The sequence below is a fragment of the Pyrgilauda ruficollis genome, unplaced genomic scaffold (genome assembly GCF_017590135.1).
Source record: "Pyrgilauda ruficollis isolate IOZ18807 unplaced genomic scaffold, ASM1759013v1 scaffold47, whole genome shotgun sequence".
Classification (NCBI taxonomy): Eukaryota; Metazoa; Chordata; class Aves; order Passeriformes; family Passeridae; genus Pyrgilauda; species Pyrgilauda ruficollis.
This window is the reverse complement of record NW_024526266.1, coordinates 3999693-4027123: the sequence shown is the minus strand read 5'-3', so window position 1 is coordinate 4027123 and position 27431 is coordinate 3999693. Positions and strand designations below refer to the sequence as shown.

General features: G+C 52.6%; 1 protein-coding gene across 1 annotated transcript in view; it reads left to right on the top strand.

The window, feature by feature from the left end:
• Positions 1 to 26711, top strand: part of LMX1A (LIM homeobox transcription factor 1 alpha) — a 41663-nt gene extending 14952 nt beyond the window's left edge. Inside the window, exons 4-9 of the mRNA XM_041479028.1 lie at positions 20173 to 20405; positions 25035 to 25204; positions 25348 to 25425; positions 25528 to 25597; positions 25717 to 25890; positions 26491 to 26711. Of these exons, the coding sequence (XP_041334962.1) occupies positions 20173 to 20405; positions 25035 to 25204; positions 25348 to 25425; positions 25528 to 25597; positions 25717 to 25890; positions 26491 to 26651 (886 nt within the window). The 3' untranslated portion in view covers positions 26652 to 26711. The remainder of the gene's footprint in view (positions 1 to 20172; positions 20406 to 25034; positions 25205 to 25347; positions 25426 to 25527; positions 25598 to 25716; positions 25891 to 26490) is intronic.
• Positions 26712 to 27431: the final 720 nt, after the last annotated feature.

The following is a 27431-nucleotide window of genomic DNA, read 5'->3' as shown; positions in this document are numbered from 1 at the left end:
CTTGGAGCGGGAGGCTGTTTGCCCCCATGAGGCTGCAGGCCTTGCTGGTTTCTGTGCTCTGCTCTCTTCTGGGGCAAAGCTTCCAGCACCTTGGCAGCTTGGGCTATTTTCTCCTATCTGGAGAGGCTGCAGCCCATATATCAGGATGTCTCCTTGCAGGATGTGCTCATGGGATACAAACCCTGCCCATAACTAACTCGTGTGCCCCAACACACTGTCCCCACACCTGCAAAGCACTGCCCTCAGCCAGAACTTGGGCAAGTGCAGCTCTGTTCCCTGAGAGTTCTGCAGCATCATGCCAAGGACAGGACCTTCCAGGATACTTACAGACAATATTCCCTCATTCTCCTTACTCTAAAACATTTCCCAGTAAGGAATTTATCTTGTATCCCTGCAGCTGAGGGAACTGCTGAGTAGAGAAGGGTCTGGCAGAGGTGAGGAGCTCAGGGTCTGTGTCATGGTGAATAATCAGTGCCTGCTGTGTCCCATGGCTTTCCCTGCAGGAAAGGCACATCAGTCCCAATGGGAAGAGCCTCCCATGGTCTTTATCAGTAAATAAATGTTTGAGGCCCATCATTGTATCAAGAAATGAGAAGGGACTGTTAGGACAGGCTTTAAATAAGAATTAAAGTTTTCAAATATTAATGGGCAATTGGCCCTCACCAGTTCTCTTGTTACACAAACGTTTCATTTATAATTTGGACCCAAGCTGGGATGTGCTGAGAGATGCTCAGGCTGCAGCCTGCACACGGGGGTTAACGTGATGCTCTCTCCTGCCAGAAAATAATAAAAGCCAGGGACTGTCTAGGGATTGTGCATGAAGGATTAGGAAGAGGATATGCACGGGCCTGTCTGCAGCTGGTTGAAGTCTAGAGCAGAGAGGTGAGCCTGGAAATCATTGTTTTCTGATGGCTGTGAGGGGGCCAGCATGGAAAGGGATGTCTCCTAAAACCTGGGGATCTCCACAGCCGGCTGATGTTTTTAGTGGGAGGCAGCGAGTGGATCTTCTGTCCCTGAGAGACATCTGTGCTGGTCAGGAGGGAGGAAGCACGGTGGTGTGCATGCCTCTGCCTCTGCTTTCCAGGTGTTGCAGTTGTTCAGCCTGAGTGGAGGATGCTGAGCTCAAGGGATGGGTTTTTTTTTTGGTGTCAGTGGAACATGCTGGGCTCTAGGGAGCAGAGTTTGGGGGTTTTCTTTGTGTGAGTGGAGCTTGCTGGGATCTGGGGAACAGGGTTTTTGGTGTAAGTGGAAGATGCTGGGCTCCAGGGATTGGGTTTTCAGTGTGATCAGAGCTTGCTGGGATCTGGGGAGCAGTTTTTCTTGGTGTGAATAGACTTTGTTGGACTCCAGGGACTGGGATTTTGGTGTGAGCAGAGGATGCTGAGCTCCAGGGACCAAAGTTTTCCACCTTTCTATCAGATCCATGGGTTCTGCTGGGATCCTGGCTTCATCCACAGCATTTCCCGTGACCTTTCGGCTTTTGAAGGTGCAAGTCCCAAAGTTAGGGAGTTCAGTGAAGTCCTTGCCTAGAGAGGAAGAAGCCAGAAGATGCTCAGGTCTCGTGTTTGCTTGACTTTGATGCTGGCAGTGCTGTTCCCTGAAATGGTCCCCTCGAGCTGGCTCAGGAAGCTGGAGGAGTCACAGCTCTTCAGCTTAGAGGGAGCATAAAGATTTCCCAGCATCAGGTATCCACCATTAAGGATTTACCTCTGCAACCTCCACGCTCCTGGAAGGTGCCGGCTGAGATGGAGGCATCGGAATTCCCCAGGGCAAGTCAGGCCTTTATGGCCCTCGCCCAAGACAAGCACTGGTTGCTTTTGTGGCAACTATTAATTGCTTCCTGAATTTAAAAAGCATAAGCAAACTCTCTTGCTGGGGAACGAGTTACCTGGCACGTAAATGCTTTGCCATTAATGCCTGGCTGACCCTGACGATGATGTGAGGACCAGAAGAGCTTTCAAAGAATTTACCAGAAACCATTTTCAGGGGAGGTTGTGTGTTGTAAATTCTGAAGTAATGGGATGGAGGGAATTAGGTTAGATCATAGTTTGCAGAAACCGGGCACGATTCCCCATCGAGGGCCTGGAGATCATCAGAGCAGCGTGGTGAGGGGAGGCCCCCACATGTCCTTAGCCACTGATGAGTGAGTTTACAACCTGGAAAATGAGATTATCGGAGGGTTTGTTTCACATGTGACACTGGGGAGAAAAATGGGGTCCTGTTAGGTCCAAAGGTGCATTGTAAAGCCACAGGGATTCCTGGAGGAGCAGCCCGGGATGGGGCTTGTGGTGCTGGGTCGAGGATGCCTAAGGCTGCCAGCACCCATTGCAGCAGCACTGGGGTGCCTTGCAGCCTTTGGTGGGAGTGTCTTGGGTGGTCCTGTGCCTCTGCTGAGCTCAGCCCAGCTCAGGGGGATGGTTCATGAAGATATTTACCTGTTGGAGCAAGGGGGATGGTGCCTATCTGGTGTATAGTGCATCTCTCCTCTCCTGCCATGAGCTGTCCTGGGGCTGCTTGCAGGTTTCTGGGGGGCCCCAGCCCCTCTTTGCCAGCTCCCCAGCTCGGGGATGGGGCTGCTGAGCTATTTCTCAGGGAGCTGCTGGCACGTGGGGCTGTTTGCTGCCTCCCCCCTCCAGCAACTCCTTTCATTTCCTTGCTACCTCCTCTGCCTTGCTCTTCCTCAGCCCTCCCTGCACCGGAGGGATGGGGCCGGGCCAGCTTTAGGGATGCCGATGGTTTGGGTGTTTTTTTTAGCTCTGCAAACAGTGTTAAACCGCTCTCATTTGAAAGGGCAGGTGTGGGAAAGGAGCTGTTTCGCCTGCAGCAAAAAAAAAAAAAAAAAAAAAAAAAAAAAAATATTTCCCAAAACCAAATCCAATATCTATGCAATGAGGGTGCCGTGGTGGGAATTACACATCCTTCCGTGGGGCAGCGCTTGCAGGGAAAGCAGTCAGAGGCCAGGCTGCCTCCAGTCCTAATAATAGTCTTGCTGACTGCCTGGGGCAAGGCACTGGGGCTTGAAAGACCAAATCTAGTGGCTGATATTTGTCTGCCTGTGAACGTTGCTGTAGCACATCCCATCCCACTTGTCCATCAGTTGTGGAATTGCCTGGCACACAGACAGGTCAGTGACACTGGGGAAGGTGTGAGTCTAAATCAGCATTGGGGTGTGTGGTTTTGCACTTCACTCTCTCCAGCAGTAGGACAGAGTTCAAAGGGCTTCTGGCCTTCCTGAAATAGGAAATGGTGGGATCCACCCCGGAGCTTTTTCTGCTCTTACCCAGAGGAGTCCCACCCCAGCCGGGAAGCCCCATGTTCAGCTGGGTGTGGAAGTGGGGATGGAAAAGTCTGTGTGAGAGGACTGTGCTCTGCTTCTAGTGCTGGTCTTCCTTCTTGAGCACATGTGACGTTGTGTTTGATCTGGGTCTGAGCTTGAGCTTTGTCTTTATTCTCCATTTAAAAGGGGGTGGAAAGGAAATTCAGGAGGCCCCAGCAAGATGGGCTTGGAGCAGGGTGGCTCTCCCTGCACTGAGCAGGCCTTGGTGTCCAATTTTCTGTCTTGCTGTGTTAAATGGACCTGGGAACCCTTTGCAAAGCCAGGATTGCAGAGGCAAACGCCCCGTGGCTGGATTGCAGGGTCTTGCTTAACCCAGCAAGACTCTGGGCTTTTCCCCACAGTTCTCCTGTGAGGTCCCAGCTTCACCTTTTCACCCCTGAGAAGCTCCCCAGGACGGCAGGACTGGCCCTGGGGGACTGGGTTTTCTTTTGGAGGCAGGTTTTAATCAGCCTCCAAAGCGTAGATGCTTTCTGTGATACGTAGTTAGAGGTGGGAATTACCTTGTGATGCTTGTTTTGAAAGCAGTCCCTTCCTTTCCCCCTCTCAGGAGGTGGTTTGGAGGGACCTGTCCATGCCGGCACTCTTGACACTGCCACCCCAGGAGGCATCAGCCCAAGATTTTCATTAGGCTTCAGAGGTAACACTGTGGAAATCAGCAGGGAGGATCTGTCAGCAGCTGGTTCCCTACCCCAGGGCTCAGTGTGGCTTTGATTTGGGCTCTGTCCCTGCTCAGGTGGTTTTCCTCCCGGTGCATTCCTTCCCTGCAGGCTTCCACAGGGACTGGGGCTGGCTTTGGCTTCCTGCCTGCCCCTGCAGGGCCCTGTGGCCTGAGGTGGTGATGCCACTGCTGTGTTCAGCGTGGTGTGAGGCCTTTCCCACCTCTGCATCCCACAGAAGACTTCCAGGCACAGAGGAGTCGCCTGGGATGGGGAGGTGCTGTAGAAATAAAGCCACGGTGGCCTGGTGTGCCACGTCCATGGCTGTGTCCAACCACCCAGGGAGTCACACCCCTGCCTGGCTTGGGGGATCACCATTCCTAGAGGCAGAGAGTGCCAGGTGTGGATTTTTTTTCTGGGAACAGGGACAGAGAAATACAACATCCATGTTTGCAAGCCACTGGAGACATCTCTGGAGGAGGAGGAGGAGGTGTGGAGGTGCTTGGCATGCAGCTTCTGGAGGGGTGGGGTGAATTTTGGGGGCCTGGGGTTCCCTTTGCACTGATGCTGCTGGAACAGGCTGTCTTTTTCTGGTGTTTTCCATTGCTTGGCTCAGCAGTGGAAGGTGAAGGGTTCCCCTGCCTGCCCTGGCTGTCAGCAGGGCTGAGCAGGCAGGACATGGGAAGGGAAGGAGGAGAGGATAACGCCCCAGCCACAGGCCCTGGCCATTTCTGGATGAGTAGGTCATCTGGGTGTGGGAGGGAGCTGGTGTCCAAGCCAGCCCAGAGAGGCTGGGATTGGGTGTATGTGTGATTTGGGGGAAAGTGAGAAGGGATTTCTTAGGCGAGAGGAATGCAAGTTTCCTCCTTCACATATGTCTCCTGTTCTTCCAGTTTGCAACAAAAGTCATCAAATTGCCCAAGACCTGGCAGCAGGGTCAGCCTGAGAACAGCCCACAAATCATGGAAAAGCTTCTCCCCTCCTCCCTGACTGCCTCCAAGTATCAAGCATCAGGAACCACTTCAGTTCCCCTTTGGGCAATAAAACTCTTGCCCCTTCCCAGTGTGGGGCAGCTGCACAGTCCAGAGTTCTTGCATGCTGAAGCACTGGTCCTGTGGGTTAGAATTTGGGCTTTCCTTTGAACTGGTTGTACTTTTAAACCCTCCAAATGCTCCAGGGGAGGGCAGGAGTGCTCAGACCTCCGGGGTGACAGCAGCTGTTTGGAGGAGACGCCGTGACACGACTGGTGTGACCTTCCTTGTCGCCAGGCAGTGGGGACAAGTGACAGTGACTCAGGTCCTGGTTGGTCTGCCTGGATTATCAGGCACTGGGAGAGGAGACAGGCACTCCCAGGGATGCCCAGCTAGGGAGTTTGGAGGTGTAGGGCTCCAGCTGAGAGGCAGAGGAGCAGTTGTGTCTCAGGATGAAGAGGGGTTTAATGGGCCCAGCCCTTTCCTGCAGTCCTGCTGGCTATTGCTTTTTGTTTGGCACAAGGAGCTGTTGGTGCAGCAGAGCTGCAAAGGTCAGGAGCTCTCCTCTTCCCCCTCTGCAGCTCGGGGATGGGCAGAGTCCCTCCTGCCATGGGAATGGAGAGGTGGAGATTGTTGCTGGAGGAGTGCTTCATGCAGTGTTCTTTGTGTCTCCCAGGACACCCAGAGCAGTGTGAGAGAGGCTGCCACCCTCCATCCCCACCACCCTCCTGACTGTGAGTGCCTGCATCCTGCCTGGTTTTGCTCCCACATGGTTTGTGCCAGGAGGTGCAGGTCTGTGAGGATCCCTGTAAGAAAGGCACTCTGCTTACATCATTTTGTAAATGCTCCATTTGAGTAATTACAGGATTTTGTTACAAGAAAACAGTTCTATCCATTTCGCTATTAAGTGTAGCCAGGACTGGAATCACCAAGGTGTGCCACCCAAAGGGTCCACCCGTGTCCCATGTCCTATCAGACAGTCCTGGGGCAGTTTTCACTAGCAGATCTGGGGGTTTTTGGGACAGAGGGGACCGGGGGGCTTTAGCCTCACAGGGAACAGGGACATGTGGCACATCATGCTGGTCCAGAGAGGCTGAGCACTGGGAGCTGGAGGCACTGTGAGCTCTGCAGAGGAGGAGAGGAATTGCTTCAATGTCCAGCTGGGGTGTGGGGGCTCTCCTTTTGTAGCATGAATGCTCCACACACCGACTGCTGTCCTCTGGCTTTGCCCACCTGGGGGAAAGGTGACAGCTCTGCCACCTCTCACCTTCCCATGTGTGACCAATCCACCTGGGAGCCAGGAGGTGTCTGTGCAGTGTGTGTGAGGGGAAACAGCTCCAGGCGAAGCCAAGTTTCATTCAGTGGTTCTGCTTGGGATAATATTTTTTATATTATTTGTTCCTACGAGAAAGCCACCCCAGCAGGATGCTCTGCCACCGTGAGGTGCTGCTCCTTCTCCCACTGCCGGGTGAAGCCATGCAAGCTTCTCTCCTCCCACCCCAAGACCTTGCTCACAGGGAAGCAGGGGGCTGCCTTCCCTTGTGCTCCCACACCGAGCCTCTTTCTGCTTCCCTGCTCCCGCCTTCCTCCTCCTCCTCCTCCTCCCGCAGCATCTGCTCCGGATGTTTTTTCCCTGAACTGCAGAAGCTGCAATTTTCCAAGTTGAATTTCCTTTGTTATTTTTTTTTAAATCTCTCCAGGGTCCCCTTCAGATTGCTTTGCTCCTTTCCATCCTCTCCAGTTTATTATCTTCTACGAATGTTATTAACATGGTAATTAGTCCCTAATTGCAATTGCCAATGAAGATGTCAGATAGGGCTGATGCTCCCCCTGATCCTTCGCAGTACTAACCCTGATGGTTCAATGTTTTTCCCTGAATCCTGTGGATTCCTCTGTGCCTCTCCCATCACCTTTTGGTTTGTTTTCACAGAGGAATGCTCACGTGTGTGAATGAGATTTCTCCCCTGTCAAAGACTCGCTGAGACCCAGCCCAGGGTGCTTTATAAACCCCCCAGGGCCATGCTGGTGATGGGTGCAGCTCTGAGAGACACCTCCTAGCTGGTCCCAAGGTTTTGTCTCAAAGGCAGGGTCATGACTGGCTCTGCCTGGCAGCTCCCTTGGGAGGCAGAAGGGAAAGGATTTTGGAAAGTCGAAGGCTGGCATTTGCCATCCCGCCTATACACTCTACCCTCTGGCTGCTGGGGCACTGTGCAAAGGTCTCCCATGCCTATAAATAGGCAGAGAGGTAGGCCAGGAGATGGGGAGATGGGACGAGGACAGGCGGGGAGCCAGCCCGGCCGGCATCTGGAGCTCTCACCGCCTTCGTGCGCACGGGAGGTGCGGCTTGTTCCGGCCCCGCTGTTCTCAGCGGGCGAGGTTTGCCCCCGCAGAGCCTATTTTTGAACACAAAACCCCCTGGTTACCTCGTGGAGGTGCTGCAGAGAGCTGGGGCTGCCTTGTGGCGAGGTGTCCTGGCTCTGCTGTGGGACACGGAGCCGCGTGCTCCGAATAGCTCCGTGCAGACGTGGCCTGCGGAGATGAAATGTGGCTCTTGACCGATTGCGAATAAATCAGGGTCAGGAGCTTGAATGCTGGCCAAGAAACCCAAAGGGATAAAATATAGCCTCTCTACAGACTGTTAGCAAACAGCACGTGGGCTGAGATCTGCTAGATAAATTTATGCACTGTGAATTGTTCACCCAGCTGTAGTGGAGGGATGGATGGACCCACGGAGGACTAATAACCATATGTGGTGGACATGCCTTTGGTGCTGACCTTTAGAGGGTTCAGCAGGGCTGGGAGGTGACATGGTGACGTCTTCTGAGGGATGCCACCAGCAGGGAATGGGGCACACGTGTTGCTTAATGCGAGGGAGGGGGATTCAGGCTGCCTCTGCTCCGTCCAGGAGACAGGCTGGCAAAACAAATTACTGCTCCTGACCTTGGTTTGCCCATCGTGTCATTTGACATGGATTGAGGGTAAATACCAAGCTTTTTGCCTTTGCATTGTTGTTTCCAAGCTGGTGGGACTTGCCAGCCTGAGAGCTCCCATTCCTGGTGCAGCCCATGGAGATCAGTTTAAAATGGGAGGTGGTATCAGGGGAAAAGTGAAAAAAGATGGGGGCACAGGGCCTCCAGCACGCGCTGTCACCCATTTCAAGTGAAATGCTGGGAGCTGGCAGCACTCGGGGCTGCTTCCTCTCTCTGGCCCTGAGTTCCTTGTAGCCACAAAAGGGAACATTGGCTTCATGTTGGGATGAAAACAGCCTGGTGGCAGAACCAGCTCCAGGCAGGCTGACTCAATGAGACTTTGGGCTCAGTTCAGCTGCTTTAAACCAGAGACGTGGGCCTGGCCCCAAAACACGGAGCCAAACAGCCTCATGCTTGTCCAAGCTGCAGAGGAGCATGAGTGGTTTGTGGCTGGTGCCTCCTTTCTCTAACCAGGCATCTGCTTCCCACCCTCCACCCCGGGATGCTGGATGTGTGCATGCTGTCATCAGATGGGGCTAGCTCACATTTGTGTGTCAGCATCTCATACATCCACAGCTCTGTCCTGGCCTTAGCCCAGCCTGCTGGGGTGACCTGACCCCCTGTGGGTACCCGGCCCTGTGCCCTGGCCTGGTGTGGGGGGTCCTGCTCTGTCTTCTTGTCTCATTTTACCCCAGAGCTTCAGTGGGAACCTGAGCTCACCCAGCTGTGATTCAGAGAAATGGGGAGAAAAAAGTATCCCTGTTTTGGGGAGGAAAAGCATTTCTCCCTGATGCTGGGCCAGTCCTGCACTCCAGGGCTGGCTGGGCAATCTGGGCTGCAGGGGATGTGGAGGGGAATGTGAGCTTTCCCTGCTTTCTTGGATTTGCAGCATTGCTTTGAGGGTGTCACCTGGGAAAAGAGGCTTTTTCAAAGCTGGGCATCCCTGGCAGCCTGGGAATGCTCACTGGGATGGACCAGTGGCTGGCTGTGCCCAGAGTGCACTGCTGCAGCAGGGTGATCCCCTGTCCTGGTGATCCGTGTCCCACCTCCATGGCTCATCCATCAGCTCATCCGTCACCCCCTGTGCCTTTGCCTTGGGCTGTGACTTTTGACACAGGCAGGACACATTTAACAGTGTGCTCTGAACGCTTTGCAAGTGGCCACCGGTGGGTTGGGAGCTGTGGGGCTGTGTCACAGCTCCTGCTGGAGGGACACCAGGGCTGGCATCGCTGTGGCAGCTGGCAGAAGATGGGAGTCACCAAAGGCTGGTGGCTCTGCGTGTGAGGGTGGAGGATCCCCGCCGTGGCTGTGCAATCTAGTCATCTCATTTGTTCTCTTCACGTTTGTTTAGGCTTCATCAGAGCAAAACCCAGCAAGCTTTTAAGGCTGTTTTATCCACCGAGGTGTCTTTAATTTCTCCCTGTGGCAGTTGTAGATTTTCACAAAACCTTTGAAGGAAGTCTCAGATAAAACCCAGAGCAGTGAAATCAGTGTGATGAAGTGTGCTTGGGTGCTCAGGTTGGATGCGCCTGTTGCTTTTGGTGAGGCAGCTTAGAAAAGCCCAGCACTGCACAGGCAAACCCTAAAGACGTTTTGAAAAACCTTTATTTTTAATTGTTTTCATTTAAAGGATGTGATTTGGCAAGAACCTCTCAGTTGGTCAGGTCCAGCCTCCTACCTGGGCACATTCCTGGCTGCTGGGGGTGGAATTTGTGGCATTGCCACTCCGGCAGTGGGCTCCATCCCAGTGGCACATCCACTGGCTGGGAGAGCCTCCTCCTGAATGAAGGTGTTGGGATATCTTCTGCGAGGGGTTCGCAGCTAATTGGTACAATCAATATTTGTTTTGCAAATGCAATTGGAGGGAAAGAGGGATTGAGAGCGCCAGAAATTCAATTGACCTGTAAGAACAGATACGGTGTAAAGGGAATCCTTCCCCTGCCAAGCAAATATTTAGAAAGGAGAAGCAATAAAATGAATAAGCAACAAAGTAATATCCTGCCTCCACGGCCGGTGGAGGCTGCTGGGAAGGGCTGCTGCCCCCGATGCTGCGATAACCCTGAGCAGACGAGTGGCAGGAACCTGTTTCCTAGAGAAAGCATGTTTGCTTTTGCCATCTAATTCATCAAAAGCTCATCCTGCTGCCTTGACAGCACTGGGACCTGTCTCAGGTAGCCTGGCAAGCTGGGCACTGTCCCTGTACCCCTGCAGCTACGACTATGGCATTAACCCAGTGGTGGCACAGGGGACAGGGGTGTCCCTGCACCCTTGGCTCCTCTTGTAGGGGTCTCTGCTCTTTGCTGCCATGTCCCTGCTCAGCCTTCTCTGGTGATGAGAACACACTGGGAGGGTTGTGGGTGCTGTGGGATGTGAGGCGTGTGTGGGAAAGAGCATCAATAGCTCCTGTCTGGAAGGACATTCTGGTGCCTCCACACTCCTTGGTGTGAAAATCCAAATGGTTAAGGGAAAAAAAAAATGTTTTTTTTAGATCAAAAAGCTTCAGAAAAACATTTTAGGTCAGGAGTGGTGAGGTGGCATCCAGCCAGGGCTTTGGCTGGATGGAGCAAAGCACCCGAGTCCCTCTTTGCCAGATGGCTCAGCATCCCTGGGCACAGCCCTGCAGTGTGACTTGAACTTAGGCTCATGGCTGAATTTAAAAATCTCTGTGTAAAGCTAAGATTTTTCAGAAAAAAATACCTCATGCACACATACATGTGTACATGTATATGTACACACATGTATACGTATGTATATATTTTCATACATATATGTGTGTATAAAAATAAATAGAGCAAGTATAAAATAGAGCAAGTAGAGCAAAGGAAAGTAACTTTATGGGGAAGCTCTTGACCAGATCCTTTGCTGAGCATCTTTAGGCCACTTTGGAGCCTTTTGAGCATCTTCCCCCAGTGATGGATATTGACCCTTCTGATAGGTGTCAGGATATGAGATGTCTTGTCATTTACTGGCATCAGTTAGAGCCTTTTCTGGGGGGTACTGGAATCACCTTGAAATGCATTCACTACACAGAAATCAAAAAGAGGTTTGGATTTGCGTTGGTGGATTACTGAATTTTCAAGAGAGCATTGGCTAAAAATGTGAACTTCCTCAGACTGAAGAGGAAAAAGCTCTAGGGAAGCTCAAGCAAATTTTGAACTCTTCATAGTCAAATTTTCCCGAGGTTTTATTGCTCTTATAAGACTCTTGTAAGACTGAGCCCCTCTAGGATGCTCTGTACCTCTCAAAAGCTGATGCTCAGGCTCATGAAAGGCAGAGCTCTGATTTTCCACATGTGAGATGTCATTTTGGATTCAGGTCTCTTGCAGGGATCACAGAGGATGAGCTGCTGGACTGGCTCTGCCTCTGCATCCACAGACCACTGATGGCATGGAACGCCCCCCATGTACCATCATCTGTTATCTCATCCCTGTCTCAAGTGCCACGAGGCTGCAAAACACACCCCAAACATCTCCCTAAACCCCATCCTGAGAGCACACACCAGGAGAGAGCAGCAACATGAGCTCAGCAGAGCTACGAAGGCGGGGGGAAAAAAAGATGGCTTAAATTTAATGTCTTTTCAGACGAGTATTTCCACTCATTCCAGAGCATATTCCTCTGGCATTTCCAGCACGCTTGTTTAGCCGAGTAGTTAACAAACTTCATGGAAACACATGTTATAGTGCTCTCTAGTGCACGGAGCTATGTATGAAGGATGATTCTTCTGAGATATCTCCATGCGAGCGCAGCTTTTGCTCCGGAGCAGCCCGTTAGCCGCAGCAGCTGCTTCCCATTGTGGAGATGCTGCTGAGGGGAGGAAAAAAACAACCCAACAAACCCTCAACCCCTTCCCAACAACTTGACAACACACGCAGATGATATTTATGCAAAACCCTGTGCGAGGGTGAGGGAAATAAAAGATAAGGCAAGAAATAAGCGGGGCGGGAGAGCGCTATCTCCCTGCCGGCAGCGCCCGGTGCGCTCCCGCCGATCTCTGTTTGCCGAGCTGCTCCGAAGCAGCTGCTCCCTGTGTCCAAGTGAGTTTACTCTGTTTGGTTTTTATACAGCCGAGCGATTTTTATGGCCACCGGAGCGCCGGGAAGCTCCACAGGATATTGGCCGCCTCCTAATGAGAATTTGCCGCGTCGGCACGTCGGCGCAAACACCCCTGGTGAATGTTAAACGCCTGGGAAACGGCAGCTCCTGCAGCCCCATCCCTGGATGCTCCCAGAGCCCTTGGGGGGAACGTGGGGTTTCTGTTTAATAAAGGGAAAGGCAAGCCTTGATTGTAGCCTAGGAGACTCGGGAGCAGTCGAGGCTCCCGGCTGGACCCTGTGCACCCGCATTGGCCTCAGTGGGGATGCTCCAGGAAAGCCGTGCAAGGCCGGGGAGCCGTGGGGGATTTGGGATTTGGGGGGTCCTAAAGGTGAGGTTGGACTTGTGGGTCCAGGCAGGTGTTGCACTCAGTCCCCTGGATTTGCCTGGTCCCTTTTTGAACCTGTTGGTAAAAGGTGGAGGTGAATTTGTGGCGTCACAAGGGAGTTGGGGCTGGAAAGGACTGGAAATCTTCTCAGTCCTCCTTCTGCTTGGAGCAGGGCTCACTTGCATGTGGATCAGGTTGTTCAGGGCTGGAACCAGTAAAGAATTGGCTGTGCCCAAGGAATGAGATTTCTGTTTGATTGGAATGCTCTATCTTTCCTTTGTTGTTTTTTTTTTTTTTTTTTTTTGGTTTGTTTGTTTGTTTTGTATAACTCTCTGTTTGAAAATCTGAATGGAAAATAGAAAGGTTAATTTTGATTTGTGTCGGTATTAATTTTCCATCACAGGAGGTTTAAAAAAAAATCAGAAACAAATATAATGACTTGCAAGAGGAGTACATTAATCTGGAGCAGAATGAAAATAACTCCTTCCCCCACGGTGGTACAGCACGTCAAAAAACCAGTGTGTGTGTAAAATCCCCAAGGGGGTAGGAGAGCCAGCCTGCAGGAGGTTTCAGCCAGGATATCTTTTTCTTGGAAAACAAACCAAAAAAAAGAGTAGTTTTCAAGATCTTCACATTTTTATCCACAAAATGAATGACATGAACAGTGTTTCCTTCTCTCCTGGTTATTCCTGCCCCGCTCACAAAGCCAGCCAAATCGGGGTGGTGGCGGCAGCAATGGCACATCCTCTTGCTCCTGGTGACTTTGCTTTTCCATCATTTGCCTCTCCATTAATCTCAGTACAAACAAAGGCTCTGAAGAGACAAGCTGAAAAGCTCCTGGGGGTACGTTTAAATCAGTCCTTTCTAATAATGTCTGTCGACCTCTCTATGGAAGCAGTGCTCCCCAAGGAAAGGACACGGAGCTGCGGCAGCGTGCTGAAATATGGTGGGGTGTAATTAATTCTGACCTCTGGCTCCCGCTCACTCACTCTCAATATTAAATTTGACTAGTGATATTGTGGTTTTTCAATTATCCTTGTTTTCTTGGGGGCATGGGGGGGATGAGGGGGGTCGCTGCTCAAAATTCAGCTTGGTGGGAGATGCATCGCTTGGATGCAGGACTGCTGGGCTCTGGGCTGGATGGGACTGATCCTTGGGTTGGCTTCACTGGGATGGCATTTGGGCCTGGACGTGGTGTTGTGCGTGCCTCTCCCCCTCCTACCTGTGCCTCTCAAACCTGGTGCTTCGTCGTCAGTGCTGGGATGGGACCAAGTCCCTGTCTGATGCGACATGCTGTTATTGAGGGTGGGGGGACACAAAAAGAAGGGGTCCTTAGGGAAATTGGGGAGGAAAATCAGCATTTTGGTCTTGGCCTTGCTCAGGAGATCACTTTCTGGTCACTCCTGCCATCAAGCTGAGGATTTTTATCAGGCTCCTGGAGGGGGGACAGAGCTGCTGTAGCACCTTGTTGGTGAAAGTGTTATAGTGTGTCCTTGATCAGAAATAGAGCAACACAGAACAGCCTTGGAAGATGTGCACTTGCTCCACCTTTTACTTGGACACAGGGAGGGCTGCTGGTGTGTTTTGGCAGTGGCTGCTCACTGGGAAGGCTTGGTTTGTCTGTTTACTTAACCCCATCATTGTAGCAGTGCCCCTGCTGTGGTCTCTGGAGGGTCTGGGAGGTGTTAAGTGACCACTTTTGGACCCTGTCCAGGAGTCAGGGGCGAAGGTGCCCTTTCCTGGGAAAGCTTGGATGGTTCCCATGTAGCAGAAGGAGGGTTGAACAGCCCAGCATCAACCTCCTCTCCTCTGCTGCCCCTCCTTTCCTCTCTGCCTCAGCTCCCCAGCGTGTCCCTCATCACCAGTGTCCTCTGGGGGGAACATGGGACCTGCTCAGGTGCTTGCATCAGAGCAGGAGCTCCTTCAGGGATGCTCCTGCAGGACACCCATGCACAGAATCCATAATTTAACCTCTTCAAAGTCCCTGGGTCCCTGGATGGGGCTGACCCCTCCTCCGCACCTCGGCCATCCCCAACACTGGCTCTGCCTTTGAGAGCAAGCTGTGCTTTTTGGCATCCTCTGCCATGATGGGCTCTCCGAGAATGCATGGCACAGTGGGATGCTGAATGGGGAAGAACCACTGGGTTAGGACACTGAAAGAGCTGGGTTAGGTGAAGAAAGGCCAAAAATAGGAGAAGCTCTCAGGCTTCTCCTCCTTTCCTCGCTCTCCTAGCCTCTTGGAGCATACAGCCACCAGCCAAGTGAATCAGTGATTCACGAGGGGTGAATCTGCCAGAGGACAAATCTGGGCTTTTTGGACTCCCTCTTCCCTGTTGGCAGCAGCAGCTCAGCTGAACCCCGGGGAGAACTTGCACCCCAGGGCCATGGAGGCGAGCTCGCATCAGCCCCTGGGGTGAAATAAGCCCATTTCAGCTCGGTTGCCATGTCCCCTCAAAGTGTTGGAAGATGCATTCAGGCAGCAGGAATGAGAAGGGCTTGAGCTGGGGGGGAGGGAAGAGAAGGGAAATTAAAGAGGAGGAAAAAAAAAAGGAAAACGCCACTTGCTGCAGAGCGAGCGAATTCTCCAATAAACCTGAATCTGCTGAGAATACATTTTACAAACATGCAGCGAAGTTGGCTGCTTTTGTTTGGGCGTTTGTTAAGCATTAACTAAAGAATGCCATGGTCCAGCCTGCTCGGTGTGAAACCTAATTCTCCCCCTTTCTGGAGCCATGGCATGGAGTGCTCAATTTTTTTCTCTCTGTAGGACTGCAGCCTTCTGGTACTCCAGCCAAAAAACACTCATATTTTAGCAAGCTTAGCCCCGGCCCCGTTGCCAGGCAGTAAAGCGAACACTTGTCCGCCTCGGGGGGGAGGGAGCTGGGAGACGGGGAAGGGTCAGGAGAAGAGCCCCGGGGAAAACATCCCTCCTCTGTCCCACCAGAGAGCTCCCTGAGGGCTTGGGGTGCACAGGGAGGGAGGTGAGGGCGGCTGCGGGAGCTTTACTCCATCAGCTTGGGAGCCTGGAGACACAGTGTGGGTTTGGAGATGATCCTTGGTGTGGAGTTGCCCTCTGGATTGCGCTTCCCATGCCCAGGATGTGCCAGCCTGCTCTCCACAGCGCTGAGATGCACTCAGCTCTTTCTCAGTCGCTCCCGTGGTGCCAGCACCCTCCTGCCAGGGCCAAGGATCCACGGGGTGACCCATGGCTGCAGCTGGGGGATACCCTCACTGTCACCATCCCCTTCCTGCCTGACCATGGTCCGTGCCCTCTGCCTCCTCCTTTGGCTCTGTGAGGGCTGGAGCAGGGACAGGGTGACGTGAGCCCAGCAGCAGCAGGGCAGTTGCTCATTCCCAAGCCACGGGTGCAGGGTTGACAGCAAAGCAGCATTTTTCCACTGCCAGCCTCTCGAGGACCTGGTGCTGTCCCCCCTTGCAGCGAGTGGCAGTGGATGAGAAGATGACCAAGTGCCAAGACAACTCAATCTGGTGTCCTCACTCCCTGGGGCTCATTGCTGGCATTCACTGCCAGCCTCCTCCTGCACCCCTTGGGCTGTGCCTGGTTCTTGGCTCATCCCCACACCAGGATCGTGGCCTTGGTGGGATTCATCATCTGGAGATGGCTCTGAGTGGCCAGGCTGGAGCTCCCAGTACCTCCTGGCAGGTTGGTCAGTGCCAGTTTAGTATTTTCTTGTCGGTCTGTACCCTTCAGCACAGAAAATTTAAAATTCTCAGCATCCAGGATTCCAACAAGTCAGGATCTGCTCAGGCTCCTCCCGAGCCGTGATCACAACATGGGGTGAGTGGGGCAGGTCTGTGCACAGGTGTGTTGGAAAACCCAACATCCCTGTGGATGCTGCCAACGTGGGCTCACTCAGTGGCTGCCCCTGCCCCTCTCACTACATCCCTGGTGCAGGCAGGGACGGGAGCAGAGCTGCCTCACCTTCCCTGCCACCCCAACCCAACGCTCGGCGATTGAGATTTGTCCATCAGGATTTAATATCGGCGTCCCCGCCTCGGGAGGCTCCGCGGGGCCGCCTTTGTATGCGGGGCACGCAGACAGACAGCAGCCGGGAAGCGCCCGTCAATCACGGCCCCTTTCAGCCTGTCACCTCCGCAGGAAGGGGGAAAGAGGAGCTGCTGGCTCTGCTGGGAAACGGGGCTGCCCGCGCTGCGCCCCGGCCATCGGGAGGTGCAGCATCCCAGAGGTGGTTTTGGCCGTGTGTTGGTGTTTTTTTAGGTTTTGGTGGTGCTGCGTGGATGGGAAACTCCTGGTGAGAGGTTTGGGATGCTTTTTTGGGAAGGAGGAATGGCATGGAGAAGTGGGGCTGCATGCTGGGGGATACGCCTAACGCCGCCAGAAATGTCGCGCTTTTGGAAATGCCCAAATATTTTGCTTCAAAACAGGATGAGAATGTGCCGCCAGATGAACACAATACAAATACAAGATTTTCTTGAAAGGCACCACCAGTCCCTTTCAGCTTCAAAACTGCAGGTTGTCTCTAAGGAGACCTAAACTTAAAAAAAAAAAAACCCAACAAACCACCAAACAAAAAACCAAAAAAAAAATCAACCCCCAAGAATAGGAATGTTTTTGAGATCAGACACAAAAGGCTATGTGTTGTCATAAAAATTGCTCCCATCACTATCTTTTTGTTCCAGTTCCTCCTAAAGTTGAGCATGTTGAGCGTGTTTATTTACAAATACTCACTGTCAGTGCTTCAGTGAGGTGTTTACTGAGCTGCTGGTGGCAGCCTGGTTCTCCACCAAGCATCCCAATCATCCTGGCCAGCTTCCCACCTGGCTAAACAAACCCAGTGCTGCCAGTCAGGCCTGACGTAGCTTTGGAACTCCAGGTTATGAAGGGAAAAAAAAACCCACCCTACTGAGAACTAAAGCATCCCTAAAATGCTATAAGTGAAGCAGGAGAGAGCTGGGCATGCAGCTGAAGGTCCCAGAGGTGGAGGAAAACCTCTCTGGATCCAGGCTGGTGTGTCTCACTCAGGCTAAAATGTTAAATTAATTGCTAGAGTCTGGATCTCAAGGATACAGGCTTATCTCAAGGGAGTTGAGACACCAGCAAGACCCTTTGCTCTCTCTCCATTACTACCTGTGCCAGATCGTGTTTTTAATGCCTGTGACCTTTTAGTGCCTGAGGTCTCAGTTTATTGTGTGTTTGTAAGGAGCTCTCTTTGGTTTCATACTGTGGAAGAGGTTTTATGGGGATTTCTCTGCAGCTCACATTGCCCAGGGATGGGGGAGTCCTGCACTGGGCAGTGAAAGACACCTGGACTGAATGGCTTCCCTCAGTGGGAGCTGCTTTGGAAATATAATCATTTATTCAGCAACCAAGGAATGGCTTAAGTCTCTGATATCAGGCAGCCATTTACCAAAATCTCACACCTTCCTGCTGTGCAGCACGCTTTGGGCCTGGAAACATCCACTGCTGGGGTGGTGCTGCTGTGCCTGGTTGGCAAAGGCTTGTGGCTCTCTAATAAGTGCCTGGGAAACAAATTTTGGGCACATTTATTCCTGGAGATTAGATGGCAGTAATGCAATATCTTATCAATGTTTTATTACTGAGAGCAGTTGGTAATCCCAACAGGTAGGGCTTAAACATCATTTAAACAGGATGAGAATGTGTTGCCAGACGAATACAAATAGCCTCCACTTTGACATAAAAGAGACATAATTAAAGATGAAGTGACTACAGAAATATTAACTCAAGCCAGTGTATGTCTGAGCTGGAACAAGAAAAAAATGACCCTTCAGAAGGGATGCTTTCAAGGGAATGCACATCCCTCTCTTCGCAGGGCAGTCACAGGGATGTTGGAAATACATCTTAGGGACAGGCAGTTGTAGGTAAACTTGGGGAATTAAAGCTGGATGTAGAAAATTAAAAGCTACTAATGGCAATTTGAACTCCCTAACCTTGTTATTTGATGATTTCCCACTTTCTGTGGTGATGATTGCGTTTTATAAAAGCTTTTTAACACCCCTTTCCTACTTCTTTGGGAATGCCACGTTTTGCTGAGCGTGCCCAGGATTTGGCTGGCAAAGGGAGAGTGTTGCACCAGACCCTTGTGCTTGCCAACACTGTTTGGGAAAACCTGGGAGGAAATAGGCACTTTTTCAAACAATCCCTATTTTCTGATGGTTTTCCTGTGAGGGTTTTGCATATATCTGGTCCTCTGCTTGTCAGAACGGGGCTGATTCAGCGCATTTCCTATGTGGGTTTTTGTGCTGGCTGAAAAAAAAAAAAAGGGGGTTGAAAGCTCGGAGGTAACCTCTGCAGGATGTGTGCTGACTTTTGACTTCTCTTTCTGGGCCAAAGTCACCAAGACAGGGGAATAGTAATGTCCAGTTCCCACAGATATTTCTGGGTAAACAAGTGGGGTTTTTTCTATGTGATGTCCGAGCCAAGAACTCAAATATCTGGGTGTGGCAAAGAGATTCTGGTTTGATACCTTCAAAAATCTCTGTTGGTCATCCCATTTACTGAAAATATCTGGCCCTAAGGTTAATTCCAGGTTCCTCCAAGTCCTCTGAAGCCAGCACTCATGCTGCCACCTCTGCTCCTCTCACCTCAGTTTCCCCCAGCTGTAAATCATTGATCATTCTCAGTAAGGACATTTAAACTGGGAGAAAGAAAAGCTCTGTTCCAACCTAAAGTGTTATTGCTGTTGTTGTTATTATTATTGGCTTTTAAGTCTAGAGCCAGTCTTGAAACCTGGGAACGGTTTAATTAGGGATGCCTCAAACGCTGTCACATCAATGTCAAGGAACAAGCTGAGCTTTTCCTTTTCCTTTTGACACATCAAGTCTTCAGTCTGGCACTGGCCTTAACCCCAGATTTGCTGTCTTGGAGATTTTTATGATATATCAGACATTCCTGATGTGTTTCTGATTTCTGTGATATTTATTATGAAATTCCTGATTTTTGTGATATATTAGACATTCATGATGTGCTTCTGATTTCTGTGATATGATATTTATCATTAAATTCCTGATTTTTGGGATATATTAGACATTCCTGATGTGTTTCTGATTTCTGTTATATGATATTTATGATGAAATTCGTGGTTTTTATGATACATTAGACATTCCTGTGTGTCCATTCCTGTGCAAGTGGGGATGGGGTGACCCAGGCCAGAGGGATGGGGTGGTTTGTGGGTGAGGGAGGTGGGGATACTTTTTCCTGGTGCTTGTGGAGAGACAAAGATGAGCTCCCTGACTCCACTGCTGCCTCCAGCATCTCCTTGGGTCTCGGCATGAGCCAGAGGGAGGTGACAATGGGGAGTTGGCTTGACAGAACTCATGTGGGGCTGGTACTGTCCTGTGGTGGTGGTTCCTGGGCTGTTGGGTTTGATACCTTTGTTTTTTGGGTGTTGGGTTCTTCATCACTTGACCACATGTATGGTAAGCTTGACAGAACTCATGTGGGGCTGGTGCTGTCCTGTGGTGGTGGATCCTGGGCTGTTGGGTTTGATACCTTTGTTTTCTGGGTGTCGGGTTCTTCATCACTTGACCACAGGTATGGTAAGCACTTGGTGAGCCCCAAAACTGCTAAAGTTGGCCCAAAAGCAGCACTGATGTTGACTAACTAAAGTTGACCCCATTGGCACTGCATGACTGTGCGGCACTGAGAGCACGTCCCCTGTCACTGCGCAGTGCCAGCACCGCTGTCCCCAGCCCCTCAGTGCTCCATGGGGGTGACACATCGCCGCTGTGCTGATCCACGTCCCCACCGTGGCTCCCCCACGCCTTGTCCCAGCCCCGCGGGGTGTCACGGCGGGCTGTCCTCTCGCTTGTCCCGCAGGCTGTTCGCGGTGAAGTGCGCGGGCTGCCTGGAGGCCATCGCGCCCAGCGAGCTGGTGATGCGCGCCCAGAAGAGCGTCTACCACCTGCACTGCTTCTGCTGCTGCGTCTGCGAGCGGCGCCTGCAGAAGGGCGACGAGTTCGTGCTGAAGGAGGGGCAGCTCCTCTGTAAGGGCGACTACGAGAAGGAGCGGGAGCTGCTGAGCTTGGTGAGCCCGGCTCTGTCGGATTCTGGTAAGGGGCCGCCCGCGCCCGGCGTCTCCCTGGCTGGTCCCGCTCCCAGGCCCCTCCGGGGTCTGGAGGTGAGGTTTGGGCTCGCTGCCCTGAGCTTCTGCCCTTTGGTCTGAGAGGATGAGCTCTGTAAGATCCTCCAGCACCTCGGTGGTGAGGGCTTGAGCAGGGAGCTCAGCAGTGAGGGGCTGCAGGGCTGGAGGATGCTCTGTGACCATCCCACCTGATAAGGCTCATTTCTGGAGGGGTTTGTGCTCCTGGCCTCTGCAGAGCACCCAAGGGGTGTGCAGCTTCCCCGGATGTGGCAGGGAGAGCTGGCCACTGACTAAACCTTGGGCTAAACCTTTGTCCCTCCCCTGTGCCTCAGTGTCCCTGCCTGGGGCTCTGAAAAGGCTGAGAACAAGAAGTGAGCTGCTTCTGCTGTAGTCACCCCTTTTAACAACAAGGGGAAACTGAGGCACAGAGCTGAAACATGAGCTGGCAGCAGGGAGTCTGCAAACCTTTTGTCCCCAACAGCTTCTGAGGCAGCTGATGGGCAGAACCAGCCTGCTGACCCATCATGGGGACACTGTGGGGACACTGCAGAGCCGAGGGGGCTGCAGGAGAGGTGGCCCTGTGGCTGGAAGTGGGCAGTGGGCCAGCATCCTGCTCCAGCTAGGGTGTCACAGTCAGGTTAGGTTGCCCAGGGCATCAGACCAGCATTAAAATATGTTATCTGCAGTCAATGCAAATTAAACCTGAATGTTTCCCAGGAAGACAAATTTAGTAAGAAAGCCCAGCGCTGGGGACTGGGAGGGTGGAAATGATCTGATGATCTCCTAGCCGAAATCCTCAGGATAACACCATCCCCACAGAGCCCTGCTCCTCACCAGTCTCTCAGTTCCCTTTAAAATCCCTCACTGGGGAGAAGTCTGCTTTGTGGAGGGAAAGGATTTACCTTTGAAATTCTCTGCTCTGGAAAAGATTGCCAGCAGCTGTGGTGGGAGGGCAAATGGGAATGTCTTTTCCCTGCTGGAGCAAAGCACTGGATTAAAAAAAAAAGTAAAAATCAAGATTAGGAGTGTGTTGTTAAGGTGTGAAGCATAGACACAACAAAGCCTGGTGCTCTCTGTCACTGGAGTGCTGTAACTGGGAGAAGATTTGTGAAGGGATGGGGATGGTTTTCAGAGATAGGGAGCAAAAATTGCCCAAAGCCTGTATTTCTCTTTAATATTGAGCTCCTCTGCAGCGAAAGCCCATCTGTCTTGCAGCACTGGCTGTGTGGGTTATGTGTGAGCCCTGCAATCCTGCTTGCTCAGGCCAAAAAAGTCCTTCTTCCTTGCAATTAACAGTGGTGATGTTTAAAAATCAGAGTGAGTCCATGGGTGGAGGTGGCTGGGGGGAGCTGGTGAGTGATGGTCCAGCACTGGAGGAGCTGGAGAGGCAGGAGTGCAGGAGGATCCAGCCCACTGGCACTGGCTCTTCCCTTAGCCCTAGGAAAGTCCTTAACTGATTGAAGAATTACTATTTTTTTCTCTGGGATATACAAACCCTTTTCAGTTAAAATAGGAGCCAATGAGGAGATGTCACGTGGAAGAGAAAGCAGATCAGCCACAATGGTTTGGGTTTGTTCCTAGTGGGGGAAAAGGGCATTTGGGGAAAGGTTGGGGAGCTTTTCCTCCCCAGCGACTCATCAGCCTGTGGTCCAGCCCCAGGGCCAGCAGCTCCGGCCAAACCAAGAGCCTCAGCTTAGCAAAAACCTCCAGGGGAAAAACTTATTTTGGTGGAAACTCCAGCTGAGACCTGAGGGATGTGAAGGGCCAGTGTGGGAGTCAAAAGGGCAAGGCAACCCCTTGGCTGAGCAGAAACCTAACCCAAAGCCCCTGACATGGCCTGGCAGGCTCTGACTGGGGGGTCCCAGCCCCTGCCATCTCCCCACAGACCCCATAGCTTGTCCCATCCACAATCCCTGTCTGCTTCTGGTGACTCCCAGCTTTGTTGCATGGCTCTGGGGACAATGACCCAGCAGGGACCAGCCCAGGTACACATCCCCGGTGGATGCTCAGTGCGTGCTGGCTTCTCCTGCCCCCAGACCCCAGTGCCGTGCCAGGAGATGCAGAGTGGTGTCCCCTCTCCGGATGCCCCTCACCAGCAGCATGTGATGAGCTCCTCCAGCCTCTTCCCTGTCCCCCCCCCGGCTGCTTTGAAGCCCCCCAGGCTCTCTCCCTCCCTCCCCCCGGCCGCCGCACACCAAGGGCCACTTTATGAGAAAGCGCAGATAAAAAGCGAGCCATATGTTGTCTGTAATCTCCCAAACCCTCGCTTCAATTACTGCCTCCCCCGAGCCTCCGCCGCCCAGCCTAAGTAAACAAGCCCCTCTGAAAGAGGACCCTGCTTTCCAATTAAAAACGTCCTAACGTTTCTGCTCTCCCTAAATCCTCCCGAGCGAGGAATGTCCTGGCCCCGGCGGCGGGATGTGGGCCCGGCAGGTCGGAGCGGGGGCACGCAGCACAATATCCACAATATCCATCGCCCCGGCCCCTTCCCAGGTGACGTCAGGGCAGCCCCAGACACTCATTAATTTCTCCCCCCTCCTCAGTGGGGAAAGGCTTGAAAGGGAGAGTTAATTAAAAGTAATACCCCGCCAAATCCGGCTTCACTTTTCCTTCTTTCCCTTTGACACTGGGAGGGATTTGGGGAGCAGGTGTTGGTGGGGGGAGGGCTTGGAGAGGCTGCTCTGAGCGGGTTTTCCCCCTTGGAGGGGGTTTTGAGCATCATGGAGCTGATGGAGCCCATGAGCCTGTGGCTCTGCCGTGCTGGGCTGCCATGCTCTGCTCCTCCTGGGCTGGAGGGGAGTGGGGTGCTGACCTCATGCTCGGGTGCAGATGGGCTCAGGCACCAGTTGACATTCCTTCTCCCACGATTTGTAAAAATCTCTGCCTTTCCATCCAAAATTAAACTCCTTCAGCATTCAGGAAAGCCAGCAGCTTGGCAGAGCAGGGACCTGGCACTGGGAAGGAGGCAGCAGCAGCAGCAGGAGCTCCTGCTCAGCCCCATCAGCCACCAGAGGCTCCACAGCTCGGGTCTCCCCTCATCAGGGTTCTTACACTGCTCCAGTGTGGCATCCCTCAGCCGGGACGTGCAAGGAAACATCAGTTTGTCCTTCCTGTTGGTGTGGGAATGTCATGGGTGTGCTGGGAGTAAGAAGGGAGCTGGAGCAGCAGCAAGGCTCTGGTTCCCAGGGCCAGACCCAGCTCCCGGCTCTTTGGGGACTGCCAGCACCAAGAGCTCTCCCTGCCCACTAACAGGGAAGGTCTCCTGGCTGGAGCCCAGGAGAGAGCCCAGTAGTCTGGAGAGGACAGGTAACTGGTGCCTGAGAGCATTCTTGCTGCTCCTCTGGGATCTTTGCCTCCCCTCACCCTGGAGATCTGCTCCCGCCTTTCCTCATTCCCATCTGGGCTGGCGTTGGATTGAAACTTTCCTGCTGTGTGTGATCTTGCTGTGGGGTTTGACCTGGCCTGTTTTCCCCATGAATTACCCTGAGCCAGGCTCACACTCCCTGGTACATCCCAGAGCCACGGCAGCCCTGGGATGGACTTGGGCCAAGCACAGCCTTGCAGAGCCCGCATCCGTATCCAGCCAGCACCTCAGCTCCATTAGCCATTCCCAGATGAACACTGGAGGAGCTTTCTGGAAAAGGCTGTAAGTGATTTATAGCTAGCCAGGGGGAAGGTGCTGTCAAACCTGCATCACAACCCTTCCCACGTGGGCTGAGCAAGCAAGGTCATCAGCAGGGGAGGTGCAGTAAATGAGGAGAGCTGGGAAGAGGCACTGTCCACTTTCCCGGAGCAGCTCCTGCCCAAAGGCTCCATGCCCTGCGTGGTGGAGAGCAGCGGGGAGATACACCCCAGTGCCTGGGAACACAGTGGGGCAGCACATCACAGTGAGTACCTGAGGGGTGAAGGCTCAAAGACCCTGGGTTTCTCTCCAGGGAGATTTAAAACTCCACAGAAAGAAGGAAATAACAGGCAGAAAGGTGGCCCTTATATGTATGAATAAAAGTCTGTGCTCTGAAGGGAGTTGTCCTCCATGGTAGAGCAGGTCAGGAGGTATTTGTGAGGGGTTCTTGGCTAACATGCTGCTCTCTCTGAGCATCCCTGCTCACCCATCCCCTGATCTCCCCAGCCTGGTCTGCCTGGGCAGAGGGACCCAACCTCTGTCTCCACCTGGGCTGGGGGACAGCCCCAGGGGCACAGTGGTCCTTGACAACTGCTGGCCCCTCACCTGGATGATGTGACCTGTCTCTCTCTGTCCAGATGTGTGTCCAGCTGTGGCCTGGCTGGAAATTCCTGTGAAGCAGGCAGAGATCTGGCTCTGATGGAGGGAAAATCAGCTGTCCCAGGGTTTCACATTGCAGCTGCTCAGACTGTTGGGGAAAAGAAGAACCCAAAAACACATCTGCTGGCTGAGCAGTCACAGACTTCAAGTGCCAGTAGCTCTCCCCCACTCCCAAAACTCAGCTTCTCACATACTCAGAACAAGATCCCCACCAACACCAGCTTGTTTTAAATCTCTCAGATTATTCTGACCATGCTGGAGATGATGTGTGCCGCCTGTTTTCTGTAAAGGACCTGCTTTTTTTCTCATCCTTAGGCAAAAGTGATGATGAGGACAGCATCTGCAAGCTGGGCCAGGCCTCGGGGAAGGGCGCTGAGGACGGGAAGGATCACAAACGGCCCAAGAGGCCACGGACCATCCTGACCACGCAGCAGCGGAGGGCGTTCAAGGCGTCGTTTGAGGTCTCCTCCAAGCCCTGCAGGAAGGTACGGGGAGAAGAGCCCATGCCCAGCTCTTGGGGATGTCCTGGGTGCTGAGCATGGCCTTGCCCTACCTGATCTGACCCTTCCTGAAGTCCCCCTGAAAAGCTGAGTGGAATGAGAGATGCCGCTGTTGCTGTTCTCTCCAGGTGCGGGAGACGCTGGCGGCAGAGACGGGGCTGAGTGTCCGTGTGGTGCAGGTCTGGTTCCAGAACCAGCGAGCAAAGGTGGGTGCAGGGGGTGCCAGCACCCATTGCTGGGGCTCTCTCCCTCCTGGCTTTGGCCAGGGGATGATTTCATTCTGTTTTTTTCCCTTTCCTCTCTCCCAGATGAAGAAGCTCGCCAGGAGGCAGCAGCAGCAGCAGCAGGACCAGCAGAACACACAGCGCCTGAGCTCAGGTACCCCCTCACAATTCGGGTTTCCCCATCTCCCAGCCCTCTCCAGGCTTCGCAGCAGAGCTCAGCCACCCAAAAAACATCAGCCAATGACTTGATCTTATCTTGATCTTACCTTGCAGCCCAGTCGAACGGCGGCGGTGGCGGCACGGGGCTGGAGGGGATGCTGAACCCCTACACCGCCCTGCCCCCGCCGCAGCAGCTGCTGGGCATGGAGCAGGGAGTCTACGGCTCCGACCCTTTCCGGCAGGGGCTCACCCCGCCCCAGATGCCTGGAGACCACATGCACCCCTACGGTAGGGCTCTGGGGATGCTCTCTTCTCCTTCAAAGAGATGCTGGGTTGTGGTGGGGTCCCCTCATCCCTAAATGCCTTGTGCTACTGATGCCTTTTTAGGACTTACCTAAAAACAGAGGTCAGACAAAGTTAAAAGAATAAAAGCAGGTATTTACTGAAATACCTTTAGGTACATTAAGGCAGTCAAAAGCCCAAGGGGCTACACCCAAGATGGACAATGGTCACGAGTTTTTCAGACAGATATAAGTTTGGTCCATTTACATATCAGGGATTAATCCTCTAATTACAGCTTCAGGTAATGAAGTCATTTACCCCCAGTTTGCTCCTCCCCAATTCACTTTTGTTTACACTCTTTGGGGTCTGAGGCTGTAGGGTGTCCTTGAGTTTCAGGCCCAGAGGGATTGTTTTGTCTGACCAAAATGTGAAGACAGCAGCCAACACTCTGTATGGAGTTCAGAGTTATACACTAAAGCAGTACTGGATTTGAAAAATACAAAAGCTGAAATCCTAAGGCATCCCTAAAAAATCTGGGGGCATCAGGCACTGTGGAGGTGCTGGAGCAGGCTCTGAACCCCTCCTGTCCCTTCCTTGCTTCCCAAGGTGCCGAGCCCCTCTTCCACGACCTGGACAGCGACGATACCTCACTGAGCAACCTGGGGGACTGCTTCCTCGGCACAGCAGATGCAGGGCCACTCCAGGCACGAGTGGGAAACCCCATCGACCACCTGTACTCCATGCAGAACTCCTACTTCACCTCCTGAGCCCAGCGTGGTCCCCCCAGGAGGGGCCGCAGAGCTCCCAGGGTTGGGAGGGAAGGGAGCAGCTCTGCTGGGATGCCGTCAAATAATGTTGTAGCTTGGGATTCCCAAGGAGCGAGTTAAGTTATGGGTTGCATAGTTTCATGTTTCTCTTAGGAGCCTAGGATTAGGGACAGGAGTGGTTTTTGCAGCTGGCTGGTGGATTTTCAAATTTCAGAGGGGGACACGAATTTCTCGTTTCGGCAGGGGGAGGGGGATTCTCCTGTAGGAGCATCCCAGCACTGTATCCCACCTTTAGAAAGAGCAAACTGCTGATCTTCATGGGGAAAGCCTGCAGCATCAGCTGGGCTTGGAAATCTGAAAAGCTGACAACGCTCTGCAGAAACACGAGGGGAAAATGTCGCTGCAGGGTTTGGTTTTTTCCCCTCTGTTCCCTCAACCAGTTTGAGTGCCTGCTGCTTAAACATAGGGATTTTTAAGATAGATGTTCCCATGTGAATATAGAGAGCTAGAAACCCCTAGCATTGTCCCTGTCCCCGAGGATGGGGCTGTGTGTGTGGATGTGTGTGAGTGTGGGCACGCACGTGTGTGCGTGCAGAGCCGTGTGGCTGGGAGTGTTGCACTGCACGGCCACACCTGCCAGATTGTATCAACAAAAAGTTTATTTCTAAGTCTATCAGAAATTTACTGTACAGCAAAAGTAACTTTATTTTCAGTGTGAACCATATTTAAGGAAATACTCAATGCACTTAAGTTATAAGAGGAAATAATTTTACTTTTTAT